The following is a 24700-nucleotide window of genomic DNA, read 5'->3' on the forward strand; positions in this document are numbered from 1 at the left end:
TAGACACAAATCACGTATTTCTTATGAAAATATTATTTAGTGTCCGAATTGAGATGTGTTGCTAGTGTAAAATACACATTGGATTTCAAAGACTGAGTACGAAAGAAAGGCTGTAAAATATCTCAATAATCTGGATCTACTGGGTTAAATAAAATATTTTATTAAAATTACTTGCATCTATTTGTTTTTAATATTTTCATGTCACTATTAGAAAATTTACATGTGTAAAATTACATGTGGCTCCCATTATTTATCTTTTGGACAGCGCTGCTCTAGAGCACTTCACCAAGGGACACATTTGGATATTTTTCTAGTAGGCAGGCTGGTCATGTAACAAACAATAGGGGCAAGGAGTAACATGTCCTCCTATCAGTTGGGTCTGAGGAAAGTGTGTAGCAAGCTGTAGTCACAATTTCACCATGTGAGGCAACACAGTAATATCCCAACATGGAAGGGGAAAAAACTGAGTTATCAGCAGTTAAACAAATTGATATCTAGCATTGCAGACAACTTAAAAGAAAAAGAGCCAACTGCTCTAAGGTCTTGGTTTCATTTTCCAACTGCAGACCTTAAAATAGACAATAAAGCACTGCTTCCAAAAAAGAAGTAAAATATTGCAATAGCAGCTATCTAGCAATCCTCAATAAATAAGCACAAATTGCTCTCAAATCTTATCTTCTCAACTCTGAAAGCCACAGGATACACGTTGAACTAGGAAATCAACTTCATATTGCCAGCATTTCCCTCACAAGCAAATTAGCAGGATTGTGCACTTAGAATTCTGTTTGACAAGAATGAAAAGGAAACTATTCAAAACAGATTTAAGAAATGGACAATTAGATGAGGAACTGCAGATTTAATTCTCAATCAGCACTGTGATTAATCTGATTCCCTGCTTTTCCCTAGTGTAATTATACAACACAGATGAAAGGATGAGCATTTGGACTGTCAGTTCTATATTCTAGACCAGCCCAGTGACTCAAAGCAGACGGCTCTGCCACACTAACCACCATCCCAATAGCAGTCGAGGGAAGCCTCGAACACATTTAACAGTCATTGCATAACGAGACATTAAAAATTCTGATCTCCCCAACTCTTTCCACGTTCGTCTACACCAGGTGAGGAATTTGCTGAAACTGAACGTAACCCCTCTTAAATGACCCCTTCCAATCCGGGCATGGGGTGAACACAAAGGCATCTAATATCCTTCACAATAGACACACACCCGGCAATTAAAATCCCTGGACGTTCTTTCTCTTTTTCCCCACGCAAGCAAAAGAAATGCACGCTGCTCTTTTCGTTAATGGTGTGTGGTAAACGAAAGGTAACAATAAACCCAACTGTTCCCAGGAAGCAACTATAAAATCGGTTCGGCCACGTCCCTGTGCAACCGTCAGATAAAATGCAGACAGCAGATTTCAGCCGGCCCCACGCCTCATGGGGTGGCCGACCTCGGCTAGTTTGCCTCCACCGATCGCTGGGAACTCCCCCAGACCCACACTGGGCAGGAGTTCCAGGGCGGCGGAGGTGAGGGAAGGCAGGGGGCAGGCCCGGGGCAGGCCCGGGGCAGGCCTGGGGCGGGTGTGGGTGCAGAAGGACCCGGGCATCACTGAAATGCATTTTCCCACACTCCCGCTCCCTCGCGTGGAGACTCACTTGCCGATCACCTCGCACAGCTCGTACACATCCTCGAACAGCACGTCGTCGTCGGCCATGGTCCGGAGGGGACAGCGGCCGAGGCGTGGAGGGCTTTGAAAATGGGGGTGGGGGCGCCAAAGAGCTCAGTGCCCGGCCCCCGACTCGCCTCCTCCCCTCAGGACCCGCGAGCCCTCAGTGCTGAGGACGCTCGAATGGGGCGCGAGGCCCGGAGACTGCGGCGCCTTCCTCTGCGGGAGACCGCCCCGGCGCGGGCGGCGGGGCCGGGGCGCGGGAGCGAGGGCGGCCCGGGCCCGGCGCCGCCAGCCCGCCCGCTGCTCCTTGCGCTGCTCGGGCCGCGCTGCTGGGCGTGCGGATCCTCGGGGGCCGCGCGGCGCCCCGCTCTCCGCTATCTGCTTGTCAGTCCGCGCGGGCCGTGAGGCCGCGACCGCTCCTTCTGCTAAAGCTGGCTCCGGCGCGGCGCGGGGCAGCTCCGGCTACAGAGGGGGCCGCGATAGGACCATAGAGGGAGGATCGCCGCGGAGGGAGGTGGCGGCGGCAGATCGGCGCTGGGGACCAGGAGGCGGCGGCAGAGATGCTCCCTCCTTCTTCTACTCCTCCCGCCGCCGCCACCACCGCCCGCCTGGGAGTGGGAGGGGGCTTCGCAGGACTGGCTCTCAGTGCAGGAGGGAGCTGCGGCCGCCGCCTTCAGGTCCTCCTCCTCGGCCTCAGCAACCGACCAGCTCCCGAACCCCGCGCAACCGCCTCGCGCACACACTCCCTCGCGCTAGGGGCAAGCTGCCTAGACCCACAGGCCCCGCCCACTCCAGCCCGTCGGGGGGCGGTGTCTCAGGGGAAGGGCACAGGGCTGAGTAGCGCATGCGCGCGCCGCCAGTCACGTCACGGCGAATGGGCGGACGCTGGGGAAATCTAGAAGCGGCGGGGGGTTGTGGTGGCGGTGTTGGCTGTTGGGCGAGCGGGTAGCAGCTCCTTATGCGGGGGCTAGTCGAGGTTGTTACCTCCGTGCCCAAGCTGCAGAAGGAGCCGGGGACAAAAGGTCTACGGCCGAATGCACGTTCTTGGCTATCTGTAGCAAGAGGCTCGGAATCCTAGCTGCTCTACCCCTCTTCTTTTGTAACAGCAGGAAGACTTTCCCAGTTTTTGCTGGGAAAGAGTCTCAATGAATGGGAAATCAAGAAGACAGGGGGAAAGGTTGTCACTCTGGACCGTGCTAGGCAACGGATGATTTTAGTACCACTTTTGTCATTAATGAAAATAAAGGCTGGGGAAAGAGGGATCGTCCACCTACAAGAAAAGGACCAAACAAAATCTGTCCAGAAAGGTGTGCAACAACAAATGGCAATTTATAGAGACAGCTTCTCCCGCATCCTGCCTTCCCCCCACCACCACCCCCCACGCTAGAGACGGCCTGGAGAGAAGTCAGGAAGGCAGGGACATACAGAGACTTTAAGCCCCTTTGTATATTCCCCCACCCACACCCCGAGCCCCCAGGACCTGCTCTGCTCCCTTTACTCCCTATAAATGTTAGACAATTCAGGATAAAAATGCAACTAGAGAGAGTGGATGCATGGGGTCAGCCAGGGAGTGAGGTTTTGGGTGTTGCCGCTGTGTTGGGTTATATTCAATATGAAGATTTCTGTTCGACTGAGCATGTGCGGAATGAGCCAACACCATCAGACAGGTATATGCCTCAGTTGAGGACCAATAAAAAAAGTCTTTGTTCCTCTGCACAGCTGATGTGCCCAATTAGTTCATAAGTCAGCCTCCAGAAATCATCGGGTAAATTTCTCAGTGCGGTAATAAAAAGGAAAAAAGAAAAAAGATAGTATTTACCAAAGTGTGTGGGGGTGGGTGGAGACTCACAGCCTATTTTTTTATTCAGAAAGGTTTTGTGCAAACCCGTGACCACTCCCTCAAGAGGCTGAGTGATTTGTCAGTGTTAAGAATTTGAGTACCAAACCTGTTTTGAAAAAATGCAAATCAGAGAGAAAATATAATTGTATGAGGAGGTTTTTCCTCCTTTCTCAAAGAGCTTGTACATTCTCTAGGAAAGGGAGCTTTAGAGAGCCTGAGAAACACTGCCTCCACTGAGAGCCCCACATTTTCAAGTTACTCACCCCAAATTGGCATGTCTACCTGGTGCCTAATGAATAAGGCGTCATTCTACCATGAAGTGCACAATGACCCTCACAAGTCACCTTGTCAGCTTCGTTTCCTCTCCCCAGCCAAAGTCTGAGCTATGCCAGGGCTTGTTATCTTCATTTTGGGGTTATTTTCCAAATAAACCCCAGGGGCCTATATTCAGAGGTAGAAAAGGACAATTATAAAATAAAAGAAAGTGGAGTTGAATAAAAAAGATGACAGAGATAGGTCTGCACTCTGCTCATGGAATCACACCCTGTTTAGATCTGGAAAGAGCAAGTTCAGTTCAGTAATTCACAGATGTGAGGGATGTGATGGTTGCTCTCCCAGAAGCCATTCCACCACCATGAGGTAGCAGCTCAGGGTTTGAGAGGATTGTTACCACCTTACCTGGAGAGCTTGGGCCCTGATTCATTAAACTAATAAATGCAGCCCCCTTGCCACAATGATTGGCCTAACTTAATCAGCTCTTGGCATTCCCTGGTCACTAGTCTTGAATGGTTCAAGGTATTCCAGTCAGCAGAAAGCTCAGGATTTTTTGTCTTTATGGATGGGAAACACTGTCCCCACCTCCACCTTGAGTAAGAAGGTATGCAGCCTCAATCATGGGAATCTGACATCTTGTACCCATGAAGGTAGTCAGACATAAGATGAAGGTGGAACTGAGGGGCAGCCAGTTGAAGATGTCCTCAATGACATCGATCTCTTAGCAAACTTTCTACACCTTCTGGTCATATAAGAAAATGAATTCCCTTATTGTTTAAGCCATTTGGAGTTGAGTTTCCTGTTGCTTTCAAAGAAAGCATCCTACAAATGGTATAACAGATGAGAAAACGATTCAGAGACAACTGCATGTCCATGGTCACATAGTTAGCTGAGCATCTAATCTGAACCTAAATCTCCCTGCTCCCAGTGTGGTATTTAGTCATACAGAGGTTATCTGGAATACGAATCCCTCAGAATTTGTACCATGCATTATGGCTGGATGTGGCCCCTCTATGTTTCTGCAATTAAAATGTCCAAGCCTTTTAAATGAAATGAATTACTCTCTGGGCTTCTTCCAAAAATCCAATACTCCACCAACAAGTAAGCACAAGTATAAATGATTGGATGCCAATAACTTAGTTATGTTTTCATTTCCACGAAGAAAATGTTGAAGTTCTAGGTGCATCAGTTAGATTGTGTTCAGGTGTTAATAACTTAATAATCAATAACAGTGGTTTAAAAAATGGGAGAGCAGGGAGTTGGGAGGCAGGTGGTTACTAACACTGGATCAGCTACACAAAAGTGTCATCAGTTACCTCAGTTCTTTCTTTCCACTCTGCCATCCTTGATACATTAACTTCTCATTCTCAGGATTGTTGTTTCATCGTCACAAGATGGCTGCCATAATTTCTAACATCAAACTGCAGGAATTAAGAAGACAGTGAGAGTAAACAAGGCTGTTTTGCCCCCTCTCTCATTTCTTATTAGGAAAAATCCATTTAACCTTTTCTCATCTCAATAACCAGAACAGAGTCACATAGCAGCCCTCATCTATAAGGGAAGCTGAAAACTCTGGTATCTGACTTCTTGCCTCATCTTTGATAGTAGTAAGCAAGGAAGAAGCAGGTGAAGAATAGGCTTTGGCAGCCAATCAGCAGTATTTCCAATACTAGAAAAATTATCAATGAAATAATTCTATATCTTCATTAAAATGTAGATATACTGTGAGTATATAACTGACAGGCCTTTAAAAATTTCAGAACCATGAAAAAACCCACAATAATGGGGTTGGTGCTAAACAAATTTGATTCTCAGATGTCAGTGAAAATCTTCAATGACTTGAAGGCATTGAGTTTCCTCACAATTGCATTAGACATTCTCAGGTTGTTGGGCTCCCACTTAATTTAAAAATGACACAGATATCAAAGGGGCAAACATTTTAGAGAAATATTATCATGAATACAACACAGAGGTCAGCATGGCATGGGGTTAATTTAGGCAATTCAGGGTTCAGCTGCCTATGATTGCTTAAGCATATAAATGTTACCAAATCACTGAATTAAATTAAAAATGACAGTGTATTAAACTGGAATAAAGTTATTGCCTGGTGGTATAAGCAGGTGTCTAACCTCAAATAAGTTCTCCAGAAAAAGCTACATGTACTGGATATATCCAATATCATGTTGCAAATCATTTATTTTATGTTCATTCAGTGAATGTCTATGGTAACTACTGAGGCTCTAGCTACAAACAAAGCAGACATGGTCTCTGCCCTCTCCAAGTTTTGTTCTAGAAGAAAACAAGTATCAAGCAAATTATTATGATGGAAAGTGATGGTAATAAGGATGTGACAAGTATGGGGAGCAAATAGCAAGGGGACTTATGGGTCAGGGAAGACCCAACTAAAGAAATGTTTGAGACAGAAAAAAAATATAGAAATTAACCAAAATGAAAGGAATGGGGACCAGTTGATCCTAGGTAGAGAGAACAGCATTTGTGATGTCCTAGAGGTGAGCAATAATATGCTTTTTTGGGAAGAAGAATTTGCTCTTCCGGAGAAGTGGGTCACAGCTGGATCGTAGAGTATAGGAAGAAAGAGGGCAGAGGGGGTTAGAGAAACAGGCAAGGGCTGGATAGCAGGAGGCACTAAATGCCATTTTAAAGAGTTCACTCATTAAAGGACTGCAGATTTTAGTGGCACTAGTCTTATGTGTAGACTGAAACCCCCAAATCTCCATCATGAACAGAATTCTACTTTTAAGTAACTCCCCTTTTCACTTGGTGCACACTATCCTCTCCCTTAGTTACTTTTAAAATGCAGACACTCTTGTATTAAATATGAAATCCCTTAAATTGTTTGAGCAGACACCGTAGGTGCTCCACTTGAATCCCCTCCTAGTCCTTTTACCTTTCTCTGCCCCTCTCTTAGCGTCAGCATATTTTTGCTTCCAAAACCCACCCATGCTTGTGACTTTAGAAACTTCTCACAAGCTATTGAAATCATTTTGCCTATATGGAAGTGCCTGGGAATTTATGTCTCCCTGATCTGGCTGTTAGTGCAGGGATGTGAAAGTCCAGATCCTTTCCCCAGGAGAGAAGGTACAACTCTGAGGGATTACTTACAACCTGAGCTTCCCTATCAGGCTGCAGCTACCCTCCACAGGATTTTGCCTAGCTCCCTCCCCTTCTCTTTCCTACCTCTCTCATTCGCTAACAGGTTTCTCCTTAATAAATCATTTACTCATGAATCTCCTTATCAGAAATTGCTTTGGGGGAACTCAGCCTAAGACAATGGTGTTTCTCAAAGAGACAGTTGCATATATGTCATCTGGGAGCTTGTGAAAAATGTTAAAAACTGTTGATTCCTGGGCCCTACCCAAAGCTTACTGAATCTGAATCTCCTGGAGCATGTCGCAGAAATCTATATTTTAATAAGCTCCCTAAGTGAGTTTTGTACACCTAAAAATGAAGAATCACTGCCCAAACACTGGCTGCTGAATATATTTACTGGAAAAAAGGAGCCAGGGCTGACTTCATCACTGGGGTTGAAAAACCATAATAAATACAAAAGAACACTTCAGGGAGCAGAAGAGGATCTGAATACAAATGTGTCTCCTTCCATAAACCTCTGTCTAAAGATTCGTTTTACCCTTCTTTCTTTAATATCAATGAACAACTTGCTGGTAACTTTTGTTTGACAGTAGAAACAAAATTGCCATTGGACACAGCACATTGTCTGTACACACTGAACGTGTTGTAATTCAAAAGTAAATCAAAAGGTATCCATTCATTGAGCCTCTTAAGATCACAAGTACTCATTGGCCTCCTGGGGACTCAACACTGTCATATGTGCTAATGGGAAGTGCAAGTGACAGAAAACTCAAACCAGATTAAACAATACAGAATCTTCAGCCCACATAATTGAAAAGTTGAGATGTATACTAGTTTCATGTGAGGCTTGATCCAGGACTCAAATGAAGTCACTGATGATCCATTTTCTTCCAATCTCATCATTGTGCATTCTGTGGTACTGGCTTCATTCTTAGGTTTCACAAGGTAGGCCCCAGAGGTCCATGCTCTTCCCTTGGAGTAGCACAATAATTGTCACTGTTCCAGACTTCACCTTCTTATATATCAGCATCCAGGAAAAGAAGAGTTCTATCCAGTAGGCCTTACCCATGTTCTAGGATTTACTCTCTCTCTCTCTCTCTTTGACTTGTATTAAGGCACATGACCATCCCTGAAACAATTGCTGTAGCCAGGGAATGAGAGTCACTGAATAACTTATCCAATCAGGCCCCACACTCAAGCTTGCCATGGGATTCAATTTCCTGCTCAGAATGGAGAGATAGGAAAAGGCTCTAAAGAACAATAGGGACACTTTCAGTAGGAGAGGAGCAGAATGAATAGTGGGAAGTTTCCCTGTTCTCCTAGTTACCCAAGCACTGGCACCGGCTTCTTAGTACTCTACTTTCTCCATGTTCAGCTAGTAATTAGACCCTGCGGATTTTTCTTTCAAAATTGTTTCTAGATTCTTTCTTTTCCACTTCTTCAGGCTCCATCCCATAAATGCATACTTAGATGCTGCCTCATTTTACTCACTGGGCTCCTGCCTCCAAGTGCTTGTCCCATCTTGCTCACAATGGGGAGGCCCAATTCAGACCCATGAAAGAGAATTCTCAGTGCCTAAAACAGTGTCTGGTTTGTAGTAGGTATTCAAAAAGCATTTGTTGAATAAAGAATAAATGAATGGCTTCATACCCCTTATCACTTCCTGGAATTCCCCTTTATTTGTTTTGTTTCTAGCCTTTTTCCTTCAACTCTTGAACCTACAAAGTGTCTGGAATATAGTAAGTTCTCCATATATGTTTGTTAAATAAATAAATAAATAAATAAATAAATAAATAGATAGATAAATAAATAAATGTATATTTTTTGAATTGGGTTAGGGAATCAGTCATAATTGGGAAGAGACTGAGGAGCTAATGGAAACAGTTAAAGTGGTTGGATTCTCGGGGAGGGAAAATGCTGAAATACAATTTTCACAGAGGAGGGGGAAGTCAACAGTATCTGTGCTGGAGAAGTATGGAAGAGAGCAGGGACAGCAAAAAAGGGGTTATTGGACTTATGTCTACTAATTGAAAGTTATTCTACTAGCTATCTTTTGTGTTGGAAAAAAATTTAAATCTCACACGCATTTGGAATTTTTCCTTCTGACTTAGCTATGAGAGATTTCCAAGGTGAAGTGGGAAATTAAATTTGTATCACCTTCTTTATTTCCTTTTCTGTATTTCCTAGTGCTTCCTTATTAAGCTGCCATGAAACCGTCACACTACATGGTAAAAATGCACAATCAGCTGCAATGTGTCCAATGGGTGACTTATATTGAGCCCAAATCTGGCTAAGTTGCAAAGGGTGATGTAAGTCACCCAAGCCTCAATAGAAAGAAGTATAATTTACTATGCTAAGTGCACTGTGGAAAAGGTCAAGTGATTAATGAGTCACCAGTATGAAATACAAGCCTATCAACACTGGTAGGATTAATCATTTACCTTCTTCAAGGCACAGATGTAGCAGATTCTTTCTGAGGGTCTTTCCTGACAGTATAAGTCTGCCAAACACTTAAGGAGATATTTCTTTCTCACCATACTTTCTCATAAATTATCACCCCCCCCTTTTTAAAGGAGACTCTTTTCCTGAAAAATCTTTATTCTCATAGAGAGAATCTATAATGTCAGGATCTGCACCAATAAAATGCTTCCCATTTTGGTCAAGAGAGAAAAATAACTTAGCTTTTCCATAGGCTGTGGTAATTCCCAGATTTGATAGAAACTCAACAATGATATTTTGCCTTAAGTATTCTAATCAAATATTTCCAATTCCAGCTTACTTATCCTTGTTATCTATTTTAAATTGCCTTATAAATGCAGACAATAGCTAAGAAAGTAACCTTTTAAAAGATAATAGCAAACCAAACTAAGGGGAAAAGATAGAGATTCTAATGGCTTATAAAGAACTAACAGAAGAACCATTTATTCAGAGCTTATTACAAATGCCAGACACTATGCAAAGTTGTTACACATATTTCATTTAATCCACTTGACAACTTTATGAAATAGATATTATTGCCCTCATTTTACAGATAAGGAAAGTGATATTTGGAGACACTGTTGAGTAATGTGTCAAGGATTACACAGGTAGAAAGAAATGGACAAATGTTTGAACCAAGTCTACCAGATCCCAAAGCCTGAACAATTGCACACCTTAATATTTACTTTATTGTGTTTCTCAAAGGCAGTAAGATTTATTTTAGTTTTTTTTTTTCAGATTAAGCAAAGTGTACCTCAGGCAAAGGGTACAATGGGTTTAATAGCAATAGCAACAATAATAATAGTTCCTGTGTATTAAAATTTTACTTAGTGCTAGGCATTGTGTTAAGTGTTTTTCAAGCACTTATTTGTTCATTCAATTAAATTTTATTGAGTCTTTACTATATACTAAACACTGAAGGTACAATAGTGGGCAAAATCAACATGATTCTTGCCTTTTTGAAGTTTATAAATTAGTGAGAGAAGCAGACATGAATCAAATAATCACAAAAACAAATGCGTAATTATTTTCACAAGGTTTCCAAGACTATTGAATAGGGAAAGGACAGTCTTTTCAACAAATGATGTTGGGAAAACTGGATATCCACATACAAAAGAATGAAGTTGGACCCTTACCTTTTACTATACAAAAAATTAACTCAAAGTGGATCAAAAACCTAAATGTAAGACCTAAAACTGTACAGTGCTTAGAAGAAAGCATAGAAGAAACACTTTATGCCATTGGATTTGGCAATGATTTCTTGGATTTGACACTAAATGCACAGGCAACAAAAGTTATAGTAGATAAATTGGGCAATATCAAAATTAAAAACTTCTGTGCATAGAAGGATACAGTCAACAGAGTGAAAAGGCAACCTACAGAATGGGAGAAAATATTTGCAAATCGTCTATCCGATAAGTGGTTAATATATAGATATATAAAAAATTTCTATAACTTAATAACAACAACAAAAAAAACCCAAATAAGTGGGGGTGGGGAGATGGGTGAAAAACCTGAAAGGGAATAAGAGGTACAAACTTCCAGTTATAAAAGAAATAACCCACAGAGGTGTAATGTACAGCACAGAGAATATAGTCAATAATATTGTAATAACTTTGTATAGTGACAGATGATTTACTAGTCTTAGTGTGGTGATCACATCATAAGGTATATAAATGTTGAATTACTATGTATTACCTGAAACTAATACATTATTGTAAGCCAACCATACTTAAATAAAATTTGTTTAAAAGTGGGCAACAGACTTGAGTAGACATATTTCCAAGGAAGATATGCAAGTGGCCAAAAAGCATATGAAAAGGTGCAGTTACTATGGAAAATAGTATGGCAGTTTCTCAAAAAAGTAAAAATAGAATTACATATGACCCAGCAATATTACTTTTGGATATGTATCTTAAAAAATTAAAACCAGGGTCTCAAAGATTTTTGCACATCCACGTTTATAGCAGTACTATTCACAATAACCAAAAGATGGAAGCAACCTAAATATCTATCCTCAGATGAATGGATAACAAAATGTGGTGTGTACACACAATGAAATGTTATTCAGCCTTAAAAAGGAAGGAGATTCTGTCATATGTAGCAACATGATTGAACCCCGAGGACGTCATACTAAGTGAAACAAGCTAGTTACAAAAATGACTTCCCAAATGTGAGGTATGAAAAGCAAACTCATAGAAACAGAAAGTAGAATGGTGGTTGTCAGGGGCTGGAGAAGAGGGGAAAGAGGGGAGTCAGTGTTTAATGGGTATAGTGTTTCTGTTTTGTAAGATGAAAAAGTTCTGAAGACTGATTGCACAATATTGTGAATATACTTAACATTGTACACTTAAAAATGATTAAAATGGCAAGTTTTGTTTATGTATTTTATCATAATTGCAAATTAAAAATTGTAGTGTATAATTAAAACACTTATTTCCTTTAATATTTTTTAAACAACTCAATAAGAGTGCTTTATATCGTGCTCATTTCATAGAGCAAATAGTCTTAGAGAGGCCAAGTCACTTGCCTAAGGTAACAGTTATTCTCATGAGTGGAGATGGAATTTGAACTCATTTTTTGAGGCTAAAGTTCATGCTCTAAACTGTCACCCAACTTAGCTAGCCAGGTTTTCCAACAAATGGTTCAAACTACCGCTTGCTGGGTTTGGTCACTATGGCTGGAGAAATCACAGAGCATCCAGTTGAGAGTGAAGTGTGGGTAGCTGTGGATATCAAGGTTGCTTGCTGATGAAAGGCCTGCCTCTCATTAAATATGCCCGTTTCTCTCCACTCCTACAAAAAAGGACTGTAGAAGTCTGATTTCTATTCTATAAACAGTTTACTTCTTTCTTTCTCTACCAAAGATAACAACTTAAACCCAAGTGGAGATAAAACCTAGAAGATTTTAGCAGAGTAACTGCTTTAAAAGACTATTGGCAGGGTAGAATGGTAAATAATACATGAGTTCCTAAGATAAAGCCCTTGGTTACATTCTGGAGTTCTAGTTAAATCATAGATTGCTTTGAGCCTAAATAAGGCAACTGGTAAATGTGAGCCAGAGAGTACTTTTTCCAGGGAAAAGAGGAAAAAGGGAGACAGATGTCCTGGCAGGAGGATCCTGAGGTCTGGGTGTTGATGCGGGGGAAGCCGTGACCTAAGAAATTTCAGAGTAAAGCTAGTGTAACATTAAAGAAAATGCTCCATGCTGATACTGTTGAGCAGATCAAGGCTGATACCATTGTGGGGACTACTGCACTAGGCCAAAGTAGAAATCCAGGCAGTGGTGACAAAAATGGGCTTGGAGATAGGCTAAAGTGCTACTCGCTTAAGTGGGTACAAACAGGGACAGACCTTTGGTCAAGTGAAGGAATGTAGTCCTGATATAAGCTCAAAAACTCCAAGGTAACATTGATACAGGATGGGGCAAATTTCCCCAAGTGGGGACTCAAGCCATAAGCCTGCTGAAAGAGAGGGTCCTTGACTGCATTCAGGAAGAACTGAAATGTGAACCAGAGTTAAAGACAAAAGGAAAGTTTATTAGAGAAGGAATAATGCTCCACAGACCGAGACATGGTCTCCTCTCAAAGCAAGAGAATGAGATCCTGAATGTTTGAGGAATTCAGTTTATATGTGATTCTTAGTTTCTATGAATCACAACTTAAAGTTTCTGTTTTCCCTTCACAGTGTGGGTATGCAGCTTTAAAGGTGTGGGTATGCAACGTTAAAGACATGTTAGCAATCTCAGCCTTTGTTCTGTAGGTTCCCTGTGGTCTGACAGTAGGGAATGAATGATTGGATTTATTTTGTGGAGGGTATAGCTTTAAAGACTTTGGTTTCCTGTTTTCCTTTCATGGTAAGGGTATGTAGTATTAAAGGTATGGGTAAATAGTTTGTTAGTAATCTCAGCAGGAATGTCCCTTAGTACTGTAGGTTCCCTGTGGTCTGGTAACATGGCTCTGAATACAACTTGGTTTAATATTTCGATTGTGGAGCCCTCATGTCTCTTCCCTATATCAACATTGGAGGGAGTAGACTTAGCTTGCAGTTGAACAAATTATAGCTTCACTTCCAAGAGACCTAAACATCTATAGATATTCTTTATGACCACGAACTTGAGAATAAGAAAAGGACTGGAAAAGGAGTCTTTTAAATTAAGTTTATTGGGGTAACATTGGTTAATACAACTACAGAATTTTCAGGTGTACATTATAATTTGACATCTGTATATTCTATCATGTGTTTACCACCCAAAGTCCAGTTTCCTTCAGCTACCTTATATTAGATCCCCTTTCCCCCTTCTACTTTCCCCCTCCTCCACTACCACATACCCTCTGGTAACAACTAGTCTATAGACCATGTACCTGAGTCTCTGTTTGTTTCTCCTGTTTGATTGTTGCTTTTAGCTTTATAGCCCACATATAAGTGATATCATGAGATTTCCAACTTTTTCTGTCTGGTTTATTTAGCTTAGCATGAGTATCTTGCGGTCCATCCAGGTTGTTGCAAATGGCAGTATTTCATCTCTTCTTATGGCTGAGTAATATTCCACCATATATATGTAGCACAGCTTCTTTAGCCAATCATCTATCGTAGGACATGTCGGTTGCTTCCATGTCCTGGTCACTGTGAATAATGCTGCTATGAACATTGGCGTACAGACATCCTTTTGAATATGGGTCTTAAATTCTTTGGGATAAATATCCAGTAGAAGGATTGCTGGATCATACGGTAATCAATTCTTAGGTTTTCAAGGAACCTCTTATTTTCCATAGTGGCTGTACCAATTTGCAATCCCACCAGCAGTATATGAGGGTTCCCTTTTCTCCACATCCCCTCTAACATTTGTTATTACTTGTCCTGTTTATTATAGCTATTCTAACAGATATGAGATGGTATCTCATTGTGGTTTTGATTTGTATTTTTTTAATAGCTCGTGAAGTTGAGCATCTTTTCAAATATTTGTTGCCCATTTGGATGTCCTCTAGGGACAAGTGTCTGCTCATTTTTAAATTAGATTATATGATCTTTTGTTGTTATTGAGTAGTACGAGTTTTTTGTATATTTTGGATATTAGGCCTTTATCAGAGGCATTGCTCGTGAATATATTTTCCCATTTGGATGGTTTTCTCTTTACCTTGTTGATGGCTTCTTTTGCTGAACAGAAGCTTTTTACTTTGATGTAGTCCCATTCATTTATTTTAGCTTTTACTTCCCTTGCTTTTGAGGTCAAATTCATAAAATCCGCTTTCAGTCGAAGGTCCTTGAGTTTAGTTCCTATGTTTTCTTCTATGATTTTATTGTTTCAAGGTCTTATATTCAGGTCCTTAAACCATTTTGAGTTAATTTTGGTGTATGGTGATAGACAACAGTCTAGTTTCACCCTTTTACAGAAGGCTTTCCAGTTTTCCCAGCACCATTTGTTGAAGGGGCTTTCCTTTCTCCATTGTATGTTTTTGGCTTTTAGTCAAAAATTATTTGCCCATGTAAACATGGGATTACTTCTGGGCTTTTGATTCTGTTCCACTGGTCCAAGTATCTGTTCTGTTGCCAATACCATGCAGTTTTGATTTCTGTCACTTTGTATTATAATTTGAAATCAGGTAGAGTGATGCCTCCAGCCTTGTTCTATTTTCTCAGGATGGTTTTTGCAGTACGGGGTCTTTTGTGCTTCCATACAAATCTGATGATATTTTGGTCTATTTCTTTAAAAAATGCCAATGGGATTTTGATGGGGATTGCAGTAAATCTGTATAATGCTTTGGGTAATAAGTTCATTTTAAGTATGTTGATGTTTCCAATCCAAGAACACGAAATATCTTTCTATTTCTTTGTATTTTCTTCAATTTCTTTTAATAGGGTCTTGTAGTTTTCATTATTTAGGTGCTTCATATGTTTTGTTAGATTTATTCCTAGGTATTTTATTCTTTGTTGCAATCGCAAAAGGAATTATTTTTTCTACTTATTTTACTGACACTTCATTATTAGAGCATAGGACTGCTATGGATTTTTGAACATTGATTTTATATCCAGATACTTTACTGTATTTGTTTATTGTTTCTAGTAGTGTTCTTGTGGAGTCTTTAGGGTGTTCTATAGAGAGAATCATGTCATCTGCAAACAGTTGGACTTCTTTGTTTCCTATTTGGATACCTTTTATATCTTTCTCTGGCTGATTGCACTCGCTAGGACCTCCAATGTTATATTGAATAACAGTGGCGATAGTGGACAGCTTTTCCTTGTTCTTGATCTTAGAGGGAAGGTATTTAGTTTTTTTACCATTAAGTATAATGTTCACTGAGGGTTTGTCGTAGATGGCCTTTATTATGTTAAGGCACTTTCCTTCTATACCGATTTTGTGAAGTGTTTTGATCATAAATGGATGCTGTATCTTGTCGAATGCTTTTTCTGCATCTATTGATATGATCATGTGATTCTTCCTTTTTAATTTGTTTATGTAGTGTATCACATGAATCAATTTGCATATGTTGAACCATCCCTATGCCCCTGGGATGAAGCCCACTTGATCGTGGTGTATAATCTTTTTAATATGTTACTGTATTCGATTTGCTAGTACCTTATTTAGAATTTTTACATCTGCATTCTTGAGTGATAGTGGTCTGTATTTTTCTTTTTTAACGTTGTCTTTACCATGCGTTGGAATCAGGGTAATACTGGCTTCATAAAATGAGTTTGGATGCATTGCCTCTTCGATTTTTTGGAAGAGTTTGAGGAGAATAGATATTATATCTTTGAATATTTGTTAGAATTCACTGGCGAAGGCATGTGGCCCTGGATTTTTACTTTTTGGTAGGTTTTTAAATAATTGCTTCAATTTTCATACTGCTTATCGATCTATTTAGATTTTCTAGTTCTTCTTGATTCAGTGTAGGAAGACTGTATTTTTCTAAGTACTGGTCCATTTCTTCTAGGTTATTAAATTTGGTGTTATATACTTTTTCATAATATTCTTGTATGATCCTTTGTATTTTTTTGGTGTCTGCAATAATTTTTCTTCTCTCATTCCTGATTTTGTTTATTAGTGTGTTCTCTCTTTTTTCCTTAGTGAGCCTAGCCAGGGGTTTGTCAATTTTATTAACTTTCTCAAAGAACCAGCTCTTTGTCACATTTACTTTCTCTATTGTTTATTTTTTATTTCAATTTTCTTTATTTCTGCTCTAATTTTGATTATTTCTTTCCTTCTGCTGACTTAAGGCTTCATTTCTTCTTCTTTGTCTATTTTTTTATTATTTAAGATGTAGCATTAGGTTGTTTATTTGGGCTCGTTCTTGTTTTTGGAGATAGACCTATAATGATATGAACTTTCCTCCTATGATTGCTTTGCCATGTCCCAAAAATTTTGATATGTTGTGCTATCATTCATTTCTATGTATCTCTTGATCTGTCTTTTTATTTCTTCTCTGACCTAGTTATCCTTCAGTAGCATGTTGTTTAATCTCCATGTATTTGTGGTTCTTCCTGCTTTTTTTTTATAATTGACCTCTAGTTTCAAAGCTTTATAATCAGAGAATGTGGTTGGTATGATTTCAGCCATCTTATATTTTTTGAGGTTATCTCTGTGTCCCAGTATGTGGTTGATTCTTGAAAATGTTCCATGTGCACTAGAGAAGAATGTATAAGCAGTTGATTTGGGATGGAAGGCTCTGTGTATGTCGATTATGTCCAGTTGGTCTAATGTGTCATTTAAGGATGGTATTTCCTTATTGATTTTCTGTTTGGATGATCTGTCCATATCCGACAGTGGAGTATTTAGGTCTTCTACTATGATAGTGTTTTGATTTGTTTCCCCATTTAGTTCTGTTAGTAATTGCTTTACATATTTTGGGGCTTCTTGATTGGGACCATAAATATTAATAAGTATTATGTCTTCTTGGTGCATGATTCTTTTTATCATTATGAAGTATCCCTCACTGTCTTTCTTTACCTTTTTTATTTTGAAGTCTATTTTGTCAGATATTAGTACTGTTATTCCCGCTTTTCTCTGAATGCCATTTGCTTGAAATATCATTTTCCTTTCTTTTACTTTGAGTCTATATTAGTCTTTGGAGCTGAGATGTGTCTCCTGGAGACAGCACATGGTTGTGTTTTATTTTTTGATTCAGTGTGCAACTCTGTGTCTTTTAATTGGTGAGTTCAGTCCATTTACATTTAAGGTGTTTGTTGAAATATATGATCTTTTAGCCATTTTATCATTTGCTTTCTGGTAGCTCGATATTTCCATTGCTTCCTTATCCTCGTGTTTCTGTTTTCTTTATTTTGGTTGACTTTTGTGTGTTTTGCCTCTTGTCCTTCTTGTTTTATGTTATATACTTCAGTTCTGAATCTTTGGTGTGTGGTTACCATTATGAATATGTAAAGCATAGTTACATATATATATATATATATATATATATATACACACACACACACACATACGGTTGTCTATTTTCTTTTGTGCGTGCCTTATCTCCATTCCCCTTTGCAAATTTGGATCTTTGAATCCTCTCCTTTCAGTCACTCTTGTTTCATTTTGTCCCTATGCATGCTAAACATTCATTACTATCTTGCTATAGCAAATTTTTTCTTATCGTTTAAGCTTATAATTCCTTGTTTCTAATAATAGTCGCTCTCCTCTGCTTCTATTTGTCTGCTAGTCACCTTACTCTTAATTATTTATTTTTTTTTTGTTTTGTTATTTTGTTTTAGATGAGCTGACACCTTTCAGTATTTCTTTGCAATGCAAGAATTCCCTCAATTTTTGTATGTCTGGAAAGATCTTTATTTCTCTTTCATATCTCGAGGAGAGCTTAACTGGATACATTATTTTTGGCTGGAAGTCTTTTTCACTTAATAGTTTGAGTATCTAATTCCAATTCTTTGTTGCTCGTAAGGTTGTGCTGAGAAGTCCAATGATAATCTAATGGGTTTTCCTTTTTTAGATTACCATCTTCTTTTTCCTGGCTACCCTGAGAATTCTGTCTTTGTCATTAATTTTTGATAATTTTAATACAATGTGTCTTGGTGAAGGCATTTTTGGTTTGAGATTACTGGGTGTTCTTTTGACTTCTTGAATTCCAAGCTCCAGTTCATTCTTTAGATTTGGGAAATTCTCGTCCACTATTTGTCTGAAAATGCTTTCTAGTCCCTGCTCCTTTTCATCACCTTTGATAATGCCCATTATTCTTATGTTTCCTCTCCTGATGTTATCAGCTAGTACTTGTATTTCTCTTTCATTCTCTTTTATTGTTCAGTTTCTCTTCTTCCTTCTGATTCATTTCTAGATTTCTGTCTTCAATATCATTGATCCTTTCCTCCATTTGGTCTACTCTATTTTCAAAGTGTGCTATTTTATTTTTCAGCTCTTGCAGTGTGTTCTTCATCTCCAGAGTTTCTATCATGCTCTTATTGAGGGTTTCAATCTCCTTGCTAAAGAATGCATTCTGTTCATCTAGTTGTTTTTTTCAATTCTTGAAATTGTTGATATGAATATTTTAGATCTCATTAAGTTTTTCAGAAGTATCATCCTGAATTCTTTGTCATTTAAGACACATATTTCTATGTCTGTAAGCTTATTTTCTGCCAATTTTTCTCTTTCTTTCACAGCTGCTGGTCACCTTGGTTGTTCATGGCGTTCAATGTACTATTTCCCTACCTGGGTATTAATGGAAGTGTATTCTGCTTTTTCCGCCCCCAGTAAGTAGATTTATTATATTAAGGTCTCTCTTTAGCCTGTGGTAGCTCTTATGTGCAGATCTTATGTTCAGATGTGTTGGTGTAGAGTTTGGTATTTTTTTGTTGAATTTTATATGTTTAGGTTATTGTTGGTTCAAGGGGAGTAATCTCGGAACGTCTCTCACTCTGCCATGTTTCTGACATCACTTGGGTGATTTTCTTTACACTTTATGTATTTATTAAATTTTCTACAACGAATACATAATTTTCTAATTGAACAAAAGCACAAGATAAAAAGTCAAATTGTTTAGAGTTTTCAGGTATTAAAATTAAAATTCAAGGTAACAATTAGATTTTTGTATAGATCCAGGAAATGAATCTGCTTCTTATTTTAAGCAATTGTTTGTAATCGAGTCTGGCTGCATTATTTGTGGGGCACAGGAAAAAATAAAAAAGCAAGTTCCTTTCTCTAAAATTATTAAGAATTACAAGACAACAACAACAGCAGAACATTAAATGAAGCATGAGCCCCCTTCTAAACATAGGCAATTCTATAGGTTGTATGCCCAGGAAGCCAGCCCTTTTTTTTCATTATTGTCACGCATAGATACAATGGCCTTTTCATTACATTAGGCAAAATCTGAGAACTAGAGCTAGTTTCTGCAAATTTTGGTGATGAAAATCAAGCTTTACATATGGCCATAACCATCTTTGACACTTTTGTTTTTTTCTTCTTTGTACTGTTTTGATAATTATTAGTTTGACTCTGTCTACCTGATACCAAAATTCATAAAAATTGTGTAATGTTCGGTCAGTTACCTGGATCTTTCTCCAAAGCTAGAAATTTCATATTGTACAACAAACAAATGGGAGCACAACCTTCGTTGACTAGACTTCACGTTGGTGCATGGCTTCAAGAGTCTCTCTCTCTCTACTAAGCCTGTCTTCAGCAGATTGGAATATTTTATTTGACTGACAATTTGAATCTGGCCATTGAATCAGTGGTTAAAATGTGCCCCCCCCCAAACTATTGATGTTTCTTCTTGGCTTTCTGTTTAAATTATCTTGAATAGCCAATTTCAATCCTGATATGAAAGGGAAATAATTAAATTCTTCTGAGTTCCAATCCAGTGAGGTACCAAATGAAACCAATGTTTAGGGAGCCTCAGATGAAACAAGCTCTAAAAATGCAAATTTCCTACTTTTTCAGCCCCTAGCTCTTATATATTTGAGAAGTTACCTCTTTTTGGAAGCCTTTTTTGATACACTTTGTGGCCCAGTCCTTGCTCTATGCTTCTGTAGCAACCTGCTTACACATCTTATCCCACATTGTGATCAATTATATTTGAATATGTTCTTCCCACCAGACTATGGGTAGACACAGAGATTTGCCGCCCATAACCCCCTTCATGATGGAGTTGCTGACTAGCTGCGGGAAGTGTGGTCAGCCCGTTCAGGGTCTGTTTCTACTGCAGACAAGCCCCTGGCCCTAGGTCATGCCTTTCCCTGGGTAGCCTACAATCAGTGACTGATCAAGCTGGGAATATTGAGTCCCAGCCAGTTTAACCAGATTCAGGATTACTCTGATGGACAGTTCTTGCTCCAGAAATCCCTGCAGGTTACGGGAGACTCTGTCAGAGTTGCATTGCAGTTCAACATCTCTGACCAATCCTGCCTCCTTCCCCCCGCAGATTACCTTCAAGGTGTTGATCCTTAATAACCATTAGGTACCCCAAACTCCATTTCACTGTCTGCTTTTGGAGAATCCAATCTATGACACAGACGGTGCCTTTGTATTTGTGAATTGTAGCATCTTGCCTCAGTAAACACTCAGGCCATGCTGGTCGAACTCAATAGTTTACTATCAACTTAAAAATGCAGTATTATTGGTTTTCTCTCTCCTTTTCATGGAAATCATATGATGAAAATCATTGTGAATTTTTTTCACATTGTTAAACATACCACCAATAAAAAAATATAATAAAGTGATTCTGAAATATCTTTAAACAAATTATTCAGTCAATATAATCTTTGTGTTACCTGTATAATTTTTAACACAATAACATCAACACCTTAATATAGTATCAAACTTTGCCAGTCTCTTTATAGGCTGTTAAAGTGGTACTTTTGTTTAAGCATTGGGAGAATGTTTATTTATTGATGGAAATGAAGGCAATCCCTAAAGTGCTTTTAAATATAAAGAATGTAGTGTGGATTCTTAGTCATCGATTTTCCTTATAATATATTTTTTGTTTGTTTATTTTTAGCAATATGCTTTAGAAGAGAAATTAGGTTGGGGGAAACTGAAGGAAGCAATGAAGAGAAGAAATAAACAAATTGCTAGCAATGTCAAGAGGCTACAAGTGATGTTACAGCAGCTAAATCAGTTCTCAGTGTAATTAGGATCAGGGATAAAATTGTAAGTAAAATCAAAAGAAAACCAAACAAGTGCTAAACAACATCCCCTTACTACTACCCTCCTGAAGAACACTCCTCCTCCCGTCAAGCTACAAAAACCTACCTATCTGATAATCTAATATCATGCCATGTACAGCAGCTTTGATTTCCAATTAACAGGCACTAAATTAATCTAAATGCAATGGAGCTTACAGCTCAAAAGATGCCAGAACACAAGGGAGAAGGCATTCAAGTACAGAAGGATGAGACGAGGCAAATCGGAGTAAGACAATTTGTGAGAACATAAGAGAACTTGCTATAGAAGTTGTCTATTTAAAAAAGCAAGTTTAACAGTTTGTGAAATAGTGTCTATGTTGTCCTCTGAAAATGATGGAAAGCTTGTTTAAACTAAATGTTATACTTTTTAATCCTTTTCAGGTGTTTATTCAAAGCAATGTTGCAGTCAAAACTATAGAGAAAGTAAAAGACCAGTGGTTAGGGGACGTTGGAAGGAAAGAATGAATAGATTGAATATAGGGGATGTTCAGGATGGTGAAGTTATGTGTGATACTGTAATGGCAGATACATGACATTATGCATTTGGCAAAACCCATAACTGTATAACACCAAGCTTGAGCCTTGATATAAACCATGGACTTCAGTAAATAATAAAGTATTAATATTGGTTTGTCAATTGTAACAAATGCAGGGGAAACTAGGGGTGCAAGGGTGGGAGGGAGAGTATATAGGAACCCTCTGTACATCCTGCTCAAGTTTCCTCTAAACTTAGAACTGCTCTAAACATTAAATTTTATTACAGTAGTCCCCCTTACCCATAGGGGATACATTTCAAGGCCTCCGGTGGATGCCTGACACCACAGATAGTACCAAACCCTTTATATACTATAGTTTTTTCCTATACATACATATCTATGATAAATTTGATGTATAAATAGACACAATAAGGGATTAACAATAATAACTAATAATAAAATAGAACAATTATAATAATATTCTGTAATAAAAGTTATATTAATGTGGTCTCTCTGATCACCTAGATGGCTACTAAGTGACTAACAGGCAGGGAGCGTGGATATACTGCACGAAGGGATGATTCACATCTGGGCAGGATAGCAGGAGATTTCATAACACCGCTACTCAGAACAGTGCACAACTTAAAACTTACTAATTGTTTATTTCTGGAATTTTCCATTTAATATTTTCAGACTGCGGTTGACCACAGAAAACTGAAACTTAGGAAAGTGAAACAACAGTTTGGGGGAGGGGACTACTGCGATTTAAAAAAAAGATAGAAATTTAACTTTGGATGGTGAACACACAATGCAATATATATATATATATGTATGTATATATATAGCATATTATTGAATTGAACACTTGAAAACTATATAATTGTATTCACTAATATCACACCAGTAAATTTAGACTTCTATGATAACGACTGCTAAAACTGAGATGAGCGAGTTTGAATTTCATTTACCAAGAACGCCTTTTACATACTTCTGCTGGTAGCAGCCCCCATCTTTCCATCCCAGTAAGTGGGTAAATGACTCAGACCTAATCACTTTTATTTGGCCACAAGAATTAGTCCAGAGTATATGAGTCAAAGCCAGACCCCTCAGAGACCTTCCCTGGGAGAGAGCTCCCTTCTCATCAGTAATCAGCTACAGCCGCGGGCTCTCGCAACCTAAAGAATGTCTAAAAGAATGAAACAGAGAAAAACAGGAATGATGGGTGGAAAGCAGATGTTTAAAGTCCCTGGGTTCAGAGACTTATGGCCAGCTTGCTCATGTTCTTTGTTTGGCCTCACGACACAGCGCAAGCCGTTTTTCTGCTTAAGCTTGTTTGAATTAAGTTTCTGTCCATTGTAGCCTAAAGAAAAATAAAATTTTTGACTTTCCCATCTTGAGCAAGTACTCCTTTACTGGAGGCTTACTATATGCCAGACACTTGCTACAGAGTATCTTATATGATTTTCACAGGAAATTTATGAGGTAGCTATGTTGTATACGTGATGAAATGGGGACTCCTAGAGATTAGGTAACTTGCTCAACATTGCACACTAATAAAAGGCAGGATTTGAACCCAAGTCTGACTCAATCCAAAGCCCATGCTCATAACCAGTGTGCAACATGTGTACAATGTACCTTTACCATCACTGAAGCATAGCTTACTCTACCCTGGACTACACCTATTAAGATCTCTTTTGAAACTACAAACTTTGTTCTCAATCTGGATTCAAACTTCTGTCCCAATACTTACTATTAAGTTAAACCACATGAAATTGATGATATTTGGCCATTTATGACCGTAGGAATAGCATTTTCTTATAGTTCAACATAGAAGCCATGCAAGCTGATGTGCATTATCTAACTTTTTAAGAGTCTCAGTTTCTTAGCCTATTAAATGGTGATGTAGCCTAAGCAGAGCCAGAGATAAACATTTGGTCAACAGGCTCTCAGATGAGGATTTAGGAGTGATTATTTCATTATGGAAGATTTTACAGGAAGCCTAGAGAAGGAGTGGGGAAAGTAAGATAAAGAGGAGAAACCAACAAAGGGTATGTTGATGAACATGTTACTGCTGTGAGCAAGGGCTCAATCCTGCTGGGGAGCTTCTGACAGACTGCGTAGAACACGCCCTGAAAATATTCCCTCTGAGAGCTGAGGAAGCCAAGGCATTTATCCACCAACTCCTGTTATTCACTGCATGATGGTCATTTCCTGGCACTTTGAGACCACACTTCATGCAGGTTGAGGAGGTCTTGCACCCAAAGCATAGAAACACAGGAAGCAGGGTCTGTATGAAAATTTTCTGTATGAGACCTCTGGGGCGGGTCATGGGGTATGAATAGGGTATGCACAGTGACTACTACAGAGGGTGTTACTATCCACTTTGTGGAATTTTTAGTAAGGATGAAGTATGTGTAACATAGTTGTTAAAATAGCTAATCGATTTAGTTGGAGGGTAAGGGCCAGATTAAATTAAAAGACTCATTTCATAGATTTGGAAACTCATTTTGAGTTTGATTTCTAGGTATTTTATCTGCCCAAATAAATATATCTATATTGTAAATATCCATTTTTCCCATTGTTCGACACATTGGGTCAGAATGAACATATTGTTTTAGAATTTGGTATTTTCTTTTAACATATCTTGGACTTTTTCTCTGTCATCCTATATGGATATCCTCATTCTTTTTTAATGTCTGCATGGTATGCACAGCACTTTATTGTGTA

The 24700-nt window shown here is 39.0% G+C and overlaps 1 protein-coding gene across 9 annotated transcripts in view; it reads right to left on the reverse strand.

Annotated features, from left to right (window-relative positions):
* Positions 1-2429, reverse strand: part of CASK (calcium/calmodulin dependent serine protein kinase) — a 365515-nt gene extending 363086 nt beyond the window's left edge. For 5 of the 9 annotated variants that reach the window (XM_036226931.1, XM_016156547.2, XM_016156555.2 and 2 more), the window contains exon 1: positions 1657-2428. In XM_036226931.1, the coding sequence (XP_036082824.1) occupies positions 1657-1715 (59 nt within the window). In that variant the 5' untranslated portion in view covers positions 1716-2428. Of the gene's footprint in view, positions 1-1656 lie in introns of all 9 variants that reach the window. The other 4 variants (XM_036226932.1, XM_016156553.2, XM_016156554.2 and 1 more) reach the window with 3 other exon arrangements.
* Between the last annotated feature and the right edge of the window lie 22271 nt (positions 2430-24700).

Source organism: Rousettus aegyptiacus, unplaced genomic scaffold (genome assembly GCF_014176215.1).
Source record: "Rousettus aegyptiacus isolate mRouAeg1 unplaced genomic scaffold, mRouAeg1.p scaffold_m13_p_9, whole genome shotgun sequence".
Lineage (NCBI taxonomy): Eukaryota > Metazoa > Chordata > Mammalia > Chiroptera > Pteropodidae > Rousettus > Rousettus aegyptiacus.